The following is a 14,525-nucleotide window of genomic DNA, read 5'->3' as shown; positions in this document are numbered from 1 at the left end:
TTTCCAATTACCTTTGTAATGTCCATTAGCTCAGAGTCTAGCTGGGAGATGACATTTTTCACTGAGGGATGATGGGAGTATTGCCTTATTAGCGTTTCCTGGATCTGCACCTGAATACGCACAAGCTAATAAAGAGGAAAAAAAGCCCTTAGAGAAAAAAAACGGCTGCAGAAGTGTTTACTCACATGTCTCCTGGTTCCGTACCTCCATTTTTTCCTCCAGTTCATGTAGGAACTCTCCATCCGATGCATGTGCAGAGATGCTGGAGGAACTCTTAGCAGACAGGATGGCTCGGGCGATGTACTCCAGACGCTGCTTCAGAGAGATCTCGGTGCTGAGCAGACCAGACAGTAAAAGTGGAGTTAATGCATCGGTTTTAGGTTTCTGTTACCTGCTGAAATGCTCTCTATGATTCAGCGTTCAAACCTGTGCATGTCAGCGAGGCGAGCCAACACATGAGCCGCTTTACCGAAGTTACGATTCTTCTCGTAATAGCGCCACAGCAAGTCCATGTTGTGAACTTTGCTCTGGTCCTGCTTGATCATGTGCATCAGATGTTCCTCCAAATATGGAGAATTTACCTGGAAAACAAAAGGTCAGGATGATGGGATCAGACAGAAAGAAAGTAAAAAAAAACAAGTGAAAGGAAATACTTAAATGAGTATTTAAAAAAAAAAAGTCTTTATAGTTCTACAAAAGATAATTGTGTTTTTTCATGTACAACACTTTCTTTTATATAATAGTTCTCAAAAAAAGTGTATTTTATTTTTTTATTCGCTTGAAGTTTAATGGGTGTTTTTAAAAAACACAAATATTCACAACTTGTCTTTTATTTTGAAAGTCCAACAGCTTGGAGTCATAAAGCAACAGGAGGTATAAACTTGTGCTGAATTTAAACACTAACGATGAGAATCTCTATTGATTCCTGACCATTTTACCCAAAAATAGAAGAATTTAGACACTTTAAAATATGTAGGAAAATGCTGAAGTTTTAATAAAACTTTTAAAATCTCTCAAACATCCTACTCAGTCAAATGTAGGTGTGCAGTGGGTTAGATTTGAGGACATCTACTGGAAAAGAGAATGAACTGCACCCAAATTTAATCTTTGAACTGGGCAAGAAATTTATGCACTAACTCAACAAAACCATAAACAAGAATCTGCATTAAAATTCCAGTCCTATAGTATTAAGAGACATGCAGCGGGTCAATACCTCCAGCAGCTTGTCAGTCAGGTCAGCCTGAATCAGCCAGTTGTAGAGGGCGATGTGGAACAGCTCGTCCTGGGACCTCTGGGCCAGACCGAGCATATGCTCAAACTGCAGGAAAGCGACGCATCGTCATTGAGGACGCACGCCAGGCTCACAGTGGTGAGAAGAAAAGAAAAAGTTTACTTACGTGAGCTGTAGCTTCTTCGTTGCTCAGCATGTTGGGGTCAGAGGTCATGACAGGTGGTCCCGGTTGCTTGGGGACACTGGGAGACTGCGGGGCAGCTTTGCTCTGGTTCACCAGCTCCTGCATGGTGTCTGTGATGCACTTGTAACATATAAGCCTAGAAACGGACAAAAAAAAAAAAGTTCACAATAATCGTCATGCATTATGCAAATAATTAATTTATTTTTCCCTTAGTCACCTTTCCTGAAAAGCCTGCTGACCCACTCTGTCCTCCTCAGGCTCTCCATTTTTGTAGAAATGAGGGCCAAGTCTCTGTGGATCCTTCTTGTCTGCTGCTGTAAGGCACAGCTCAAGGACTCCCTCATAGAACCGCACTGAGAAGAGCAGCAAGCGTAAGAAAACGTAACCCAGAACAGAGCGTGGAATGCTCTTAAATACACGTACCCTGTCTGTACTGAGAGCAAACGAGAGCCAGGTCGGTGTGCTGGCTGATCTGTTGATAGCGCTGCAGCGACTCTCTCAGAGTTCTCTCCTTCTCCAGTTTGTTCTGGATCTGTTTGGAGCTCTGCAGCATCTCATTGGCCTGAGTGGAAGACAAACAAACCAAACGTACGGAAACACTAATTAATATAGAAAAGTTATTGAAAATAAATACGTCTAACTACTAAATTAGAGTAAAAATCTACATTTAAAAGTAAAACTATATGAGTTTATGTACCTTGGAGCAAATGCTGTCGTCGCTACTGTACAGCAGAGGACAGAGGTCTCGAAGGTGGTTGCTGATGGCGTCCACGGAGGCGTTATCTTTGATGTACACGTTAATGAGCCCTGTAATTAGGGCTCCGGATAATTCCTTACCCCGGATCACCACATCTTTAAAGCTAGCTCCCTTCATCTGCTCTTGAAATTCCTACAAACAGCAAAAAAAAAAAAGAGCATGGATTTACAGGGGCTCAACAGTATGTCAGTATAAAACGTTTGTACGCGTACCTTTGGCAGCTCAGCCATGATCAGGCTGAACTGATGGGCACATAGAAGCTTCCAGAGGGCCAAAGTCTGATAAGAGCGATGCACTAACTGCTGGATACTCTGCAAGGACACTTTTTCAAAGACCTGAGCCTTAGCTGGGGGCAGAAATGGAAACAAAGAGAAAGATTTAGTTGGAAGTCTTTTAAAAAACAGTGTCAGCAGTAGCAAAGATAAATCTTTATTTCTTTAAATGATGCCAAACTGAAGTTAAAACTTACAGTGAAATTTTCTCTGGAGCTCCTGCTGGACCTGCTGGGAGCTGGCTCCATCAGGGCGCATAAATCCCAGCAGCCTTTGCTGCAAGTTGGCAGGGGAGCTAAAACTAATTAAATAAAAGAACAAAAACACCATGTGACTGTTTTATAAAAAAATATTATTTCCATTAAGACTTTTAGCATGCTAGAAGTTCTATCACGCTTTTGGATTTTTTCACAATTGGGAAAAAAAACAAACATGTCAATTTTTTAATCCAAAACAAACTCTGAAATAGACAAATATAAAAAACCTGATGCATGTCAAACTAATTTTTATTTGTACAATCCCAACCAGATGACATATCAAGTTTCACAGTGAAAGAAAGGTCAAAGTAACATGACTATTTAAAAATAAATAAATAAATAAAAGGGAAATAAATAAAGTATCGCCAGAAGAAAAAAAGAAACAGTTCTTACCTTGCTGCATCAAGAGAGGAAGGACTTAGCTGAGAGTTTTTATCAAGAAATTCCTGCAAACCGTTCAGCTCTAGAAGGACCGACTCAAGTTCAAGAGCATCGACACTGCTAACAAGCTGCAGGAAAAATGTATTTCATCAGCATTATTCTGAAAACGGAACCACTTCATATATCAAAATGATACTTACAATGCTGACAGTCTGATTTCCCTTTTTAATAGTGTTCTCAACAGCAAGACTGCCGTCCCAGATATTTCTGTTTGAGTTGAGAGCAGAGGTCAAAAGGTCAAACAGTTCATCACATTAAAATGTTGCTCTCATCCTATAAAGGAGAACACATTTCGTACCCAAGGATGCGAGCAAAATAAATGCAGATTCCGTTGTGTTTCCCAGAGAAGATCACTTCAGGACCAGCTGACATGGGTGTGATGGAGGCCGACCCAGAATGCATTGGGGTAAATGGTGAGCTCAGAGCAGGAGGTACGATGCCTGATGAGGGAGTTGAAAAGAAGAACGTTTTTTTTTGTCTGTTTTTTACTAATAAAATTGATTGTGACAAACTAAAGGTAGTAATTTTTGGGAAGCATCAGGTGGTGCAGCTGCAACCTATTTACCAGGTGCTGGAGAGCTCATTATGGGTCCAACGGTGCTTGGAGCGGTCATGGCTGCAGGAAACCTCATCTGTGCTTCTCCACCATATCTAATCATTCACACAGGAAAGGGAGGACGGTTTCAGGTTGTGCAGACTTTAAAGAGGTATAAACACAACAAATAAAGCTTGTTTAACCTGAAGAATGCTCTTGTGGCCCACTGGGAAACTTCCCGGTCAGAGGCGGCGCTGGAACAGGCTAGAATCAGTGCTGTGGCACAGGCTTGCTCCTCCTTCAAAAAGAAAAGTTGCCTCTAAATTAACCCCAAATCTCTTAAAAAAAATTTTTAAATCGAGGAAGTAAACCTCTTTGCATCTTACTCTGTGCAGCTTAAAGAAGCGTTCAATCTCTTCGCTTTCTCCTCCCACACAGCTAACGAGGAGGTGCCGAAGCTGATCCACCGGCCGCAGCTTTTGGAAGATGTGGCTTCCCTACAAGACCGAAAGGAGTGTAAGATGTTTTTTAGCATAATAAAATAGAACTGCATTGATGTAAAGTGATGAATTTACCTTTGCAGACAGAAGGACAAACTTCTGGGAGGGGATGTTGTGCTGCTGGACGACCACAGGGGAATCGGTAATAGGAATGTGCTCCTTGTTCAGAGGCGTAAAGATCTTCTGCGGCCTCTCTTCAGTGATGGTACAAAGAGCCCACGAGTGCCCATCCACATTAGACATCATCTGCAATAAATAGCATAAAAAGTGGACCAATCTGTAATAATTATCATTATTAGGGAATATTGCCTTTTTGCATCTAAAATAATCAGTCTGTAATGTTTTTCTATGCACACCTGCGTCTCCATTAGAGGTTTCTTAAAGGGAAAAGAGTCATGGTTGATGCACCAAAGGATGTCACTATCCTCCGTCTCAGAAGCAGCCATGAGAAGAACACCTGTAAGATTAAAGGATGTTTTGGTTCTAATAATAAGCAGTAGAGTAATGGATGCAGCGCAAGGCTGTGTTTTTTACCTTTGTTGTAAAGAGCTTTGTGGACTTTTGACGGTTTCTGCAGAGTGGACGAGGCCGAAAAGCCAGGCGGCAGACGGACATGGACCACAGCAAGAAGGCTAGGTCGCACCGCAATGTGTTTCTGGTGCTGAGGAGCAAAAGGTGTGGTGGTGAAGTACAGACGCACACCTGCAAAAAATAAATAAAATATTTTTTTAGAGCAATCCAGCATGTTTCACACAAATTCCTCCGTGTTTGTAATCTGTACCTGCATGAGTGATAGCAAGCAGATGGCAATCTGAAGACTCCGATCTGTCGATCACTGAGATCTGCACGATGGGTTTGAAGACGGACCGATCGATTGTCCTTGAAAAAAGTTTTAAAAACAGAAATCAGTTTGACTGAACACTGTCTGTCGCATGGCAAAATAAAACACAAAGAGTCAGCTTTACTTAGCAATGTTTCCAGCAGCTGCAACTATGGCACCCTGGGACATTGTTGCCACGCGACTCATACCCTGACCATCAGCACCCAGATCGTACACCTTCAACCCATCAAAAATGTCTGTCAGTACACTCAATTAAATTAAAAATAATCAAAATAGCTTCAGAATAAAGAAGTTAAAAATAAACATGATAGGTGTCATACTTGCAGGACTCCTTTCTCAGAGCGTGTGAAGAGAATGTTGCGAGAGTTATCAATTGCAATTTGCACTATGGGATCTGTGGAGACAAAAGATGATTTTAGAAGACCTGCAACATTTTTGACTCTACGTGACAGAATTGAAGTTTTACTCACCATCTTCAGAGAAGGAGAACTGAAGCACAGACGGAACAAGGAAGGACAGAGTGCTTTTAGAATGGTTGATCTTTCGACAACGCTGGCTGAGCCAGCCTGCCTCAGCCTGGTACGCTATCTCATAGAGGCAGCCATCCTTCCCCGCCATGAAGATTCGGCCCAGGTCTGTAGATGTGATGGACAGGATGTAGGTGTTGTCGGTGGGGATTGAGAACAGGGGGTCCGGCAGAAGCTGCATCCCACCAGACATGCTGTCGTTCAGTCCTGGAACGAGAGAGGTAACAGCACGTTTTGAAGATTTCTTGTTTGTGTGGGTGTCAGGAAGCTGCGGTACGAAATGTTTCTTTTTACATTAATATATAAAGGAAAAACTCACCAGTTTGGGTTTTTGGGAAACTGAGTCCGAGGATTACTACATCTACAGAAGTGGCTAGCACCAAGAGGTAGTGAATGTGTGGCTGTAAAATCCCTAAAAAACAAAGAAGCCATAAAAAACTGAACAACATAATAAATGCACAAAAGAGTATAAAAATTAATACCTATGGTATATGGAGAATTAAGACCACCGTAAATTAAAAATATCAGACTAAAGTTGTAAAACTATGAGAAAGAAAAGCACACAAATATGAGAAAAGTCATAAAATTATGAGAAAAATGTAAAATTATGAGGAGAAACAAAGACAAAAATTTCCTAGAATAATGTTGTACAGTTATTAAAAAAAAAGTGAACATCTTACAGAAACAAAATTGTAAATTTATTTTTAAAAAGTCACCATTTTACAAGAAAAACTGCATGTTTTTGTAATTTCATGAGAACAAAATTGTACATTTTCAAAAAACTAAAGCAGATTCAGTGACATTCTTGAGCTTTGATCTGTTTTATCCAATTGTCTGCAACATAAATTAAACTGGGTAGTATCTAACTGTCTTTGTTGAGAAATTTTAAAGGCTAAATATAACTTTTTTATCACAAAACACAACTTTTTGAAGCATAAATTTACAACTTCTTCACGTTAATTGTAGAAAAAATATATAATTGTAAGACTTTTCTCATAATTGTTCAACTTCATTTTTGTAAATTTTTGACTTCATTCTCATATATTTATTTATTTTTCCTCTTTAACTGTGGCCCTAATACTCTGTCGTGCTTAAAGACTGTTTAATTCTACCTTGTTTTGGTTTAACGAGGCCCACTGCCAAAATAGTTTCAATCAGACCATCAAAGTAGGCCACATCCCCTCTGAAAAAAATTCAACAGAAAAGATGAAAAAGTTATTCTAAAGAATTAGATTATCCATGTTTGAGTACAATCTGGAATGGTTATGATAACTCATAATTCAAATGTCTCTTACCCATCCTCATAATTCCACATGAAAATGTCGTTGTCAATTGTCAGCCACGCCCGAGAGATCTCGGGAAAAACTCCCATCATGCAGTTGAACTGCATATCTAAACAGTGGTTAAGTAGAACTCAAAATCTATTTTAGTCAAAATTTCCACCATCAGATCTTAAGTTTCCAATTGGAAAGGATACGGCTGAACTGCTCCACCAGCTCAGGAGGTAGAGGAACTCGCCGGAGTGCACTGAGTTCCGGCAGGTTTGGTACACTCAACAGGCCAGGTCCTTGAAGAGGGTAGTCCATATCTGAGCCTCCAGATAGAGATGGCATATCTAGACAAAAAGAAGCAGGAAAAAAATGATTTCAACAAAAACTGTTTCCATGTGGAAAAAGTGAAAGTAAAAAATGAGTAAGAAAAAGTGGGGTTTTCAAGAAGAAACAAAAGAACAAGTGCGATGTATAGGGGGCAGTCACTGCTACTTTTGAAAAATAAACAAAAATGTATATATAGAGTACTTGAAAGAAATAGAAATATTGTTTAAAGATGCATCTTTGATATAATTTTTACATTAAAGTCCCGCTCTGATCACATTTTGATCCAAGTTAAATGCATCTAGTGGTCTTTTGATTAGAATTAACCTTTTTTTTAGCCAAAATCTAAAAACTTGTGTTGTTGTCTAGTTCCTGTATTCTTTAAAAACAATAATAATAATCACATAATTAAATCTGCTCCTGATTCACAAAAAAATAATAAATAAATACTCAGAAATTGAACTTTTTGCTTAACTTTCTTTGTATATGTGCTCCATCATCATGAAAATGCCACAAGTACATGTTAAAAACAAGAAAAAAATTTTTATTAGAGTGGCTCTTTAAACATTACCAATAACACATATTTGGAAGGGTTAAATTACTAAGATAATGCAACGTGTTGTGTGTTTAGTCATGGGTAAAGAAAAAATAAAATATAGTTAAGATGCTGTTGATGGTTTGGCTGTCTTTGCTCTTTTAATTCAACTAGAGAAAAACAATTGCAATGGATTATTTTTGTTTAACTGTACGTTTAGATAAGTCTCACAAAACTTTGCAAAATGCAAGTATTAAAATCTAATTAAAACATATGAAGATGTTCCTGACCAAAAACTCTTCTGTATCAAACTGAAACACAATTTTCTCACTGTTATGTTGCAGATCCTTTACAAACTAGAAGCTGGCACTAAAATAGTATTTTCATTTATAAACAATATATACACATATACATTGAAATGTTTGTCTTTTGTGTTTGTTACTATATAATAAATTGTTTCCCCCTTGGGGATGAATAAAGTTGTTTAACTTTAATGTATTTACTTTTGGCAATATGTTCATTTATTATTTACCGTTATAGAACTTTGAAAAGCAAATTTGGTTATCAGTGAAATTGATAATTAACATAACCTTTTTGTGCAGAGAATAGAAGCAACAAGCGTTTTAGACGAGAAACCCAAACTACAAACAGATGTAGCTCCTCCTGGGTTCATCCAGCTGCTGTACTCACTGTGTGAAGGGACGCTGAGCAGCTCTGACAGCTCAGGAAAGCACCGATCTTCCTGGAGGTGTTTGTCAATCAGCCGGGAAGAGTTCTCCAGCGCCTCGGCAAGGGCAGCCGCAGGGCTGCTGGGTCCAGCGCTGGACGGCATGGCTGTGGAAATAAACACCGCTATGTAAGAGAACTAAAAAAAGACAATAATAGCGCCAAATTCCACTTAAGATCACAAGTAACTAATATTATTGTGTATATCCAAATGTTTTTAACAAACGACTTTACGAGTCTATGTGTTTGAAAACGGCTAAAGCTCCGGTTAGCGGTCTACTGACAACATTAAGGTGTTATTAGCATAGAAGCTAACGAGCATCAAAGTGTAAAATTGAGCATTTCCGGAGAAGCTTTTTAGCTTTACCTGACCAGAAAGATTCTGCGTGATACGGACTTGTTTGACCAACAAAATGTGTGAATCACTTCAGCGGCAATTTTGAAAAGAAAATATCCAAACAGACACAAGTAGCAGCCCGCCAACCTCATGCACAGAAACTTATTTCCGGTAGACCGACGTAATATTTCTTCTTCGTTTACACTTAGGCTTCAGATTTAATTAAAGACCCTCAGTGCTGCCACCACCAGGTCAATTTTATATTGCGTGTGAAAAATTCCCAAGCTCACACAAGCTTTCCTTGGGGGTACTTCAATCAAAGAACATATGTTTTAATAAAATTTCTTTTGAAATACATTTATAAATTAAATATAGTCAATTAATCGGTAAGCCTATAGAACTTTCAGAAATGGTCAGAAGTTATTCGGTAAGTCTTTTTTATTTTTTTCCACTTGGCGACCCAAGAAAATTTTTTTTCTGGTACAGTTAAAAGTTGATTTGACAATTACTTATGTTTTATCAGGCAAAAAATACTAAAAATGAGAAAAAAACGACAAATTTGACTTTTAGGTTTCTCCAGGACTAAAATAAGAAGAAAACCCTAAAAATTACATTAAATACTACTTTAATTATTAGTTATTGCTTTAATTGTATCAATATCCTTTTAGTCGTTGTAATGCACATATCATGTATTAAAACAAAAAGCGGCAACAAGTAAAAAAGAGATAAGAAAAATTTATTGCAGTCTTTGACTCCACCAAAGGAGCAGGGGATAACTTTAGTGTAGATTTACTTTGAATAACATCAAAATCTATGTCGAAAAAAACATTATAGGCACAGATACTGAACTGCTGTGAACGTAAATAAATTATATCAAAGGCAGTCTATTACACAGTGGGGGCAAACAACTAGAATGTTTGAAAAAAAGAGGGATTAAGCTACTAGAGCTCAAGTCAAGTGAATAAATCCATCTGGTGCTAGTTATAACTCCAAAAACACTTTATTAAGAACATCATCAATACACTAATTTTCAACATTCAGTTCATATTTTACAGAATTATGTTCAGATATAAACACGTTTTTAGTTAAACTATATTACAGTGAGAGTAAAAACCAGACGACCATGTTGCTGCACGACAGCGAAGGAACTCCCACACAATGTTTTCCCAAACATTTCCTTCTCTAACTTCTGTTCACCATAACCGTGAGAAGAATAAGTGTTGTAAAAACAGTTCATCTAAAGAGGCTTGCCTTCTCTGTATGTAACAGTGGATTTGTGTAGTGAGGACTGTCTCATACAGCATTTTCAGGTATTAACTCTCATCACCCTCCTTGGCGGCGTACAGCGCCCGTAACGTCTGTACCACTTTGTTCGTCAGCTTTTGTCCGCTTGTCAAGGAGATTTTTTTGTAAATAATGTCCGACTCCTTGATGTTGTCGACCCAAGGGACCTTTTTCCGACCGTCCCGTTTTTTTGCTACAGTCCACGCTCCGGAGTAAGATCCTGTCATCCAGTGTATACTGTAGCCATGCCGGGTCTTCTGGACCACCTTGGCGATCTGCGGTCTGTCTTTGTATTTGGGATAGAAGATGGCAACAACGTCCATGACTTCCACTGTCTCCTTTGAATCCTCCACATCTCCACCTTTCTTTGATTTTTGCTGTGAATAAAAATGACAGTCCTGGTGAAAACAAACAGGGCTAAATACAATCTTTAATGTGTAATTTAGATAAATTAGTTTTACTCATTTTAATTTTCGTTGCTGTAACATTTAAACTGAAAAAGGGGTTTAGTGCTAATCTTTTATTTAGAAGTTTTCATAAGTTGAGAAATTGTTGTAAAGCTGGTCACAGGAAAGTTTGACCTGTTCTTTTTTATTTTTGTACAATCAAAAAGATCTGAAGTTACTAGTGACCAAAATCTACTCTGAACCCACAAATTCAGCCTTGCAAAAAAAAATATATTTTTTAAAGAAGCCAAACAAATGAAAAACAGTTAAAAATAAGTTTTTCTTTTTCTAAATATTCACATAAAATTAACATTAAGGAACAAACTAGAGATTAAACAGTTTAAAACTCTCATTAAAACATAATAATATGTTTATAACTGGTCATAAAATAAAAAAAATAGGAATACAGAACATTACCTGTGTGTCAGTTTCTTCTATAAAAAGAGTAATCTTTATTATTGTAATTTTCAATAGCAATAATAAGAAATGATTAAAAAAAAACCTACATATTTTTATGCTTACATTGTTGACACTTCTGTAATATGTGTCTCTTAAAATGGAAGTGGGACCAATCAGTGATTAAACGGTAATTCAAGTAAGAATAAATAATACAAAAAAATAATTGGGATAAAATATGGTAAGATATATGCAAAAATGTTGCTTTGGCTAATGCAGGACTAAAATGTGAATATATCTTTATATATAATGTAGAAATGAGATTTTAATCAAAGTAGTTAAATTCCTACCGGAGGAGAGTCCTCATCCTCACTCTCCTCTTCCTCCGACTCAACCGGAGCGGTGTGATTACTGGTGTTGTGGTTCCGAGGTTTCGTCACTTTCAGCAGAGAAGTGATGGCTTTGTTTCTGGCGTTGGCGTTTGCTTCACCTCCGTCTTCCTCCTCTTCCTCACGATCTAAGTGCTCCATCAGGACCTTGAACTGTGAAACAAACAGCGAAACATAAAATAAATCAAATGAAGCTTGGGAATTCAAATGTAATAGGATAGAACTATTCGTAAGTGTGTGACGTGAATATTCTGTGCGCTTACATTCAGGTACTGCTTGACGATGTTCCTCTTTGTTTCTTGGCTGAGGCTGGTGTTGCTGAGATTCCTCTTAAGGTAATCCAGGGTCTGAGCGGGGTTGAAGTGCACCTTGGACTTCCTGTTTACTGCCTTGTCGTAAACCTTTGCAGACTCTGTCGGTGAATACTTCTGGATTTTGCTATAAAACACAAGGAAAACGTTCATGCTGCTGCTCAATTCTAATAAAAAATAACATTAGTAACATGACCCACCTGTCTGAGAAGCCATACAGGTTTTTCAGATGCTGCTTGAGCACCAGAAGTAGTAGGATGCCCTGGGAGGCGCTGGCAAACTCCAGCAGAGGGATGCTGTTCTCCGGCAGACGGTCTATGACCGTGTCCTCATCCTCCATGTCCGAGTCTGAGTCCGCCGACTTTTTCTTCCTGCGAGTCACATCCTCATCTTCATCGCTGCTACTGGAATTGCTGTTGCTGCTGTCGCTGTTCGAATCCTCATCTTCATCGGAGCTGTTTTTCCTTCTTCTGGAATGTTGCTTTTTCCGCTTTTTGGTCTTCACCTTCTTTTCTTGCCTCACAGGCTCCTTCCGTAAACACTGAGGACACAAAATCATTTAAAAGGTTGTCATTTAATCTTTAAAAAACACGAATCTGGATTAGTGTCCCACATTTTGCAGGATATAAATATGTTTTACCTCCTTGAAAGACTGGAGCAGGTTGCTCCCAGACACAGACAGAGTGATGTCTATATGATGCATGATGAAAAGAGGCTCATCCTGGGTTTGATACGGGAAGCACGCCAAGTTGTCCGCTATGAACAGCAGCATGTTCACCTCTGTTTTCTGCAAGTGAAAACACAAAATTGCTTTGATTTTTGTTCAACAGCGTTTTGCACAAATGTCAGTCTTGTAGGAGAACTTACAGAGCTGTCGTCAAACAGGTTGAGCAGAGAGATGAGGAAAGCACGCCGGTGCTGCCGGTTCCCACGGACCATGGTGTAGAGATGAGAGCAGAGGGCGGAGTCCGAGTCGTCACGGCGGTAACCTCGAATCACCACGTCTTTGGATCCGTTAATGGCCTGCTGCACCTGATAAGACATCTTCAACCCTGCAACTGCCTTCATCTTTGAACAAAAAGAAGATTTGTTTCAGTCAATAAACCGGCTTGTTTTCCTATCAAACTGACCCAGCCACCACCTACATGGATGAAGCCGGAATATTTCTTGTCAATCTCCACCAGTTGCTGGTCGGCTTTGTTCTTCATGGTCGGCTCTGGATCTGTTCCCATGGCGATCAGGTAAGGAACGCACTAAAGAGCAGAGAGATCAGAAATTCTTTGTTACGTCAGAAACTAAAGTTTAAAATTGTTCCTCCTGTTTAAAGTAGGAACTGCACAAACCTGAACAGGATGGATGAGGCCCTGACTGAGCGTCAGAGTAATGACGTTCAGGGCGAAGTGCCGCACCGTGGACTGTGAGTGGAAGAAAGACTCCAGCACCTGCTTCAGGTAGATCTGCATGATGGAGCTGCTCATGCCGGATGAGATGTCCCCCATTTCCTTCAGATCCTCCTGCTTGGCTTGCTTCTTCCCTGTAAACAAAAGAGACCCTCCTGGTCAGTACTGTGTCTACATCTCTTAACCTGAAGTATTTCAGCACGCCAAACTTACATTCACGGTCAGCTTCTTGCATTCGGGAATCTTCCTCCTGCAGGTATGTCTGCAGGTTTTTGAGAATCTGGATCTTCAGGTTAACGCTGCTGCTCTCCTCTGACAGGATGTTGTTGTACAACACCTTCACGTCCTGAACAAACATCAGCTCAGGATGCATGATGAACTGGAACCCTAAAACGAGAGAAAAAGGATTAAAAAAATAATGATGACAACATAAATGTATATCTTATGCAAATGTTTGCAGTGCCGTTACATACCCAGGCCTATGATAGCCTTGACCTGGACCTCCTCTTCTGCATGAGTGGTGAAGTACAGCAGAAGCTCCAATACCTTATCCTTTATGATAATCTAAAGGACAAAAAAAATCTAACTGCTTCTGCAACAGTTTTAAACACACATTTTATAATCATGAATAAAAAAGCGTAGGCTTTACTTTGTTAGCACCCTTGAACTCTTCCAGGTCAAAGTCAAAGTGTCGACAGAGGGCCCCCACAGTGAACAGGGCGCGCAGCAGAGTGGGTTTGTTAGTAGCCAGGGTGGGGCTGCTGGGATCCTCCTGATGCTGCGTCTTGAGTTTAGCCAGAGCTCCTGTAAGAACAGCAATGGTCACTTTGGTTCTTCAAGTCTTTAAAGTCTGCAGTAATTGAGTTCCATTTTAGAAATATAGCTTTGAAAATATTTAAGCTTTGTGGAAATTGACCTCCGAAAGCCATTTTTAACTTTGAAAGTACCTAAAATTAGGTGCACGATAATAAATATAGACATATTACTATTTTAAATAGTTAAACGTATATTATCTAATCCAATGGTATTATTTTTTTAGTTAAGTTGAAAAAAATGGAACAACACAACTGTCAAAATTAGAGTTTAGATCAAGACTTACCATAGTATCGGTTAAAACAAGCCCAGACATACTTGTAGTTGTGTGTGACCTTGTTGATAACAGCTCCAAGACAACTCACACAGTGCTGGACAACCTGGGAGTAGACATGGCAAAAAAACAAAAAAAAACAACAAGCACGTTCATTATTTTTGATTTTTGAGAGTTCACTGTGAAGAATGAGAGCTGTAAATGAGACTGACCGTCATGCCGTACTTGACGACGAGCTTCATCAGGTCCTCCTCTATTGTCGTCAGAAAAGTCTCACTGGGGTTGTCCATCAGAGGAACCACCAACTCGAGGATCTTGGCCACGTTGCAAATCACCACAAAGTCATTTGGAGTCTGAAACAACATGAAGACACATGATGGCTGTTCTGTCTAGAGACTTCCTAACTATTGTGCTGCCACTAGAGGGCTCTACATATATATATATATATATATATATATATATATATATATATAT

General features: G+C 39.1%; 2 protein-coding genes across 6 annotated transcripts in view; both read right to left on the bottom strand.

Annotated features, from left to right (window-relative positions):
• The window catches only part of nup155 (nucleoporin 155), an 11,385-nt gene extending 2,448 nt beyond the window's left edge, over nucleotides 1-8,937 (bottom strand). Inside the window, exons 1-29 of the mRNA XM_036214446.1 lie at nucleotides 8,769-8,937; nucleotides 8,366-8,509; nucleotides 7,023-7,160; nucleotides 6,841-6,937; nucleotides 6,658-6,728; nucleotides 5,865-5,957; nucleotides 5,489-5,752; nucleotides 5,339-5,412; nucleotides 5,143-5,234; nucleotides 4,959-5,056; nucleotides 4,712-4,879; nucleotides 4,534-4,634; nucleotides 4,253-4,423; nucleotides 4,064-4,174; nucleotides 3,881-3,975; nucleotides 3,708-3,793; nucleotides 3,441-3,582; nucleotides 3,283-3,349; nucleotides 3,095-3,210; nucleotides 2,642-2,745; nucleotides 2,385-2,518; nucleotides 2,113-2,304; nucleotides 1,839-1,977; nucleotides 1,633-1,768; nucleotides 1,398-1,551; nucleotides 1,214-1,318; nucleotides 427-581; nucleotides 205-334; nucleotides 4-125 (exon numbers count right to left, since the gene is read on the bottom strand). Of these exons, the coding sequence (XP_036070339.1) occupies nucleotides 4-125; nucleotides 205-334; nucleotides 427-581; nucleotides 1,214-1,318; nucleotides 1,398-1,551; nucleotides 1,633-1,768; nucleotides 1,839-1,977; nucleotides 2,113-2,304; nucleotides 2,385-2,518; nucleotides 2,642-2,745; nucleotides 3,095-3,210; nucleotides 3,283-3,349; nucleotides 3,441-3,582; nucleotides 3,708-3,793; nucleotides 3,881-3,975; nucleotides 4,064-4,174; nucleotides 4,253-4,423; nucleotides 4,534-4,634; nucleotides 4,712-4,879; nucleotides 4,959-5,056; nucleotides 5,143-5,234; nucleotides 5,339-5,412; nucleotides 5,489-5,752; nucleotides 5,865-5,957; nucleotides 6,658-6,728; nucleotides 6,841-6,937; nucleotides 7,023-7,160; nucleotides 8,366-8,507 (3,497 nt within the window). The 5' untranslated portion in view covers nucleotides 8,508-8,509; nucleotides 8,769-8,937. The remainder of the gene's footprint in view (nucleotides 1-3; nucleotides 126-204; nucleotides 335-426; nucleotides 582-1,213; nucleotides 1,319-1,397; nucleotides 1,552-1,632; nucleotides 1,769-1,838; nucleotides 1,978-2,112; nucleotides 2,305-2,384; nucleotides 2,519-2,641; nucleotides 2,746-3,094; nucleotides 3,211-3,282; nucleotides 3,350-3,440; nucleotides 3,583-3,707; nucleotides 3,794-3,880; nucleotides 3,976-4,063; nucleotides 4,175-4,252; nucleotides 4,424-4,533; nucleotides 4,635-4,711; nucleotides 4,880-4,958; nucleotides 5,057-5,142; nucleotides 5,235-5,338; nucleotides 5,413-5,488; nucleotides 5,753-5,864; nucleotides 5,958-6,657; nucleotides 6,729-6,840; nucleotides 6,938-7,022; nucleotides 7,161-8,365; nucleotides 8,510-8,768) is intronic.
• Nucleotides 8,938-9,457: 520 nt separating this feature from the next.
• The window catches only part of LOC112163071 (nipped-B-like protein B), a 22,401-nt gene continuing 17,333 nt past the window's right edge, over nucleotides 9,458-14,525 (bottom strand). For all 5 annotated transcript variants that reach the window (XM_024299195.2, XM_024299199.2, XM_024299200.2 and 2 more), the window contains 13 exons: nucleotides 14,264-14,404; nucleotides 14,064-14,157; nucleotides 13,614-13,768; nucleotides 13,438-13,528; nucleotides 13,178-13,351; nucleotides 12,908-13,098; nucleotides 12,710-12,817; nucleotides 12,432-12,632; nucleotides 12,205-12,351; nucleotides 11,765-12,105; nucleotides 11,517-11,691; nucleotides 11,215-11,406; nucleotides 9,458-10,399 (listed from right to left, as the gene is read on the bottom strand). In XM_024299195.2, the coding sequence (XP_024154963.1) occupies nucleotides 10,052-10,399; nucleotides 11,215-11,406; nucleotides 11,517-11,691; nucleotides 11,765-12,105; nucleotides 12,205-12,351; nucleotides 12,432-12,632; nucleotides 12,710-12,817; nucleotides 12,908-13,098; nucleotides 13,178-13,351; nucleotides 13,438-13,528; nucleotides 13,614-13,768; nucleotides 14,064-14,157; nucleotides 14,264-14,404 (2,358 nt within the window). In that variant the 3' untranslated portion in view covers nucleotides 9,458-10,051. The remainder of the gene's footprint in view (nucleotides 10,400-11,214; nucleotides 11,407-11,516; nucleotides 11,692-11,764; nucleotides 12,106-12,204; nucleotides 12,352-12,431; nucleotides 12,633-12,709; nucleotides 12,818-12,907; nucleotides 13,099-13,177; nucleotides 13,352-13,437; nucleotides 13,529-13,613; nucleotides 13,769-14,063; nucleotides 14,158-14,263; nucleotides 14,405-14,525) is intronic.

The sequence above is a fragment of the Oryzias melastigma genome, linkage group LG12 (assembly GCF_002922805.2).
Source record: "Oryzias melastigma strain HK-1 linkage group LG12, ASM292280v2, whole genome shotgun sequence".
Lineage (NCBI taxonomy): Eukaryota > Metazoa > Chordata > Actinopteri > Beloniformes > Adrianichthyidae > Oryzias > Oryzias melastigma.
The sequence above is the reverse complement of the archived record's forward strand: the minus strand, read 5'-3'. Positions and strand labels throughout refer to the sequence as shown.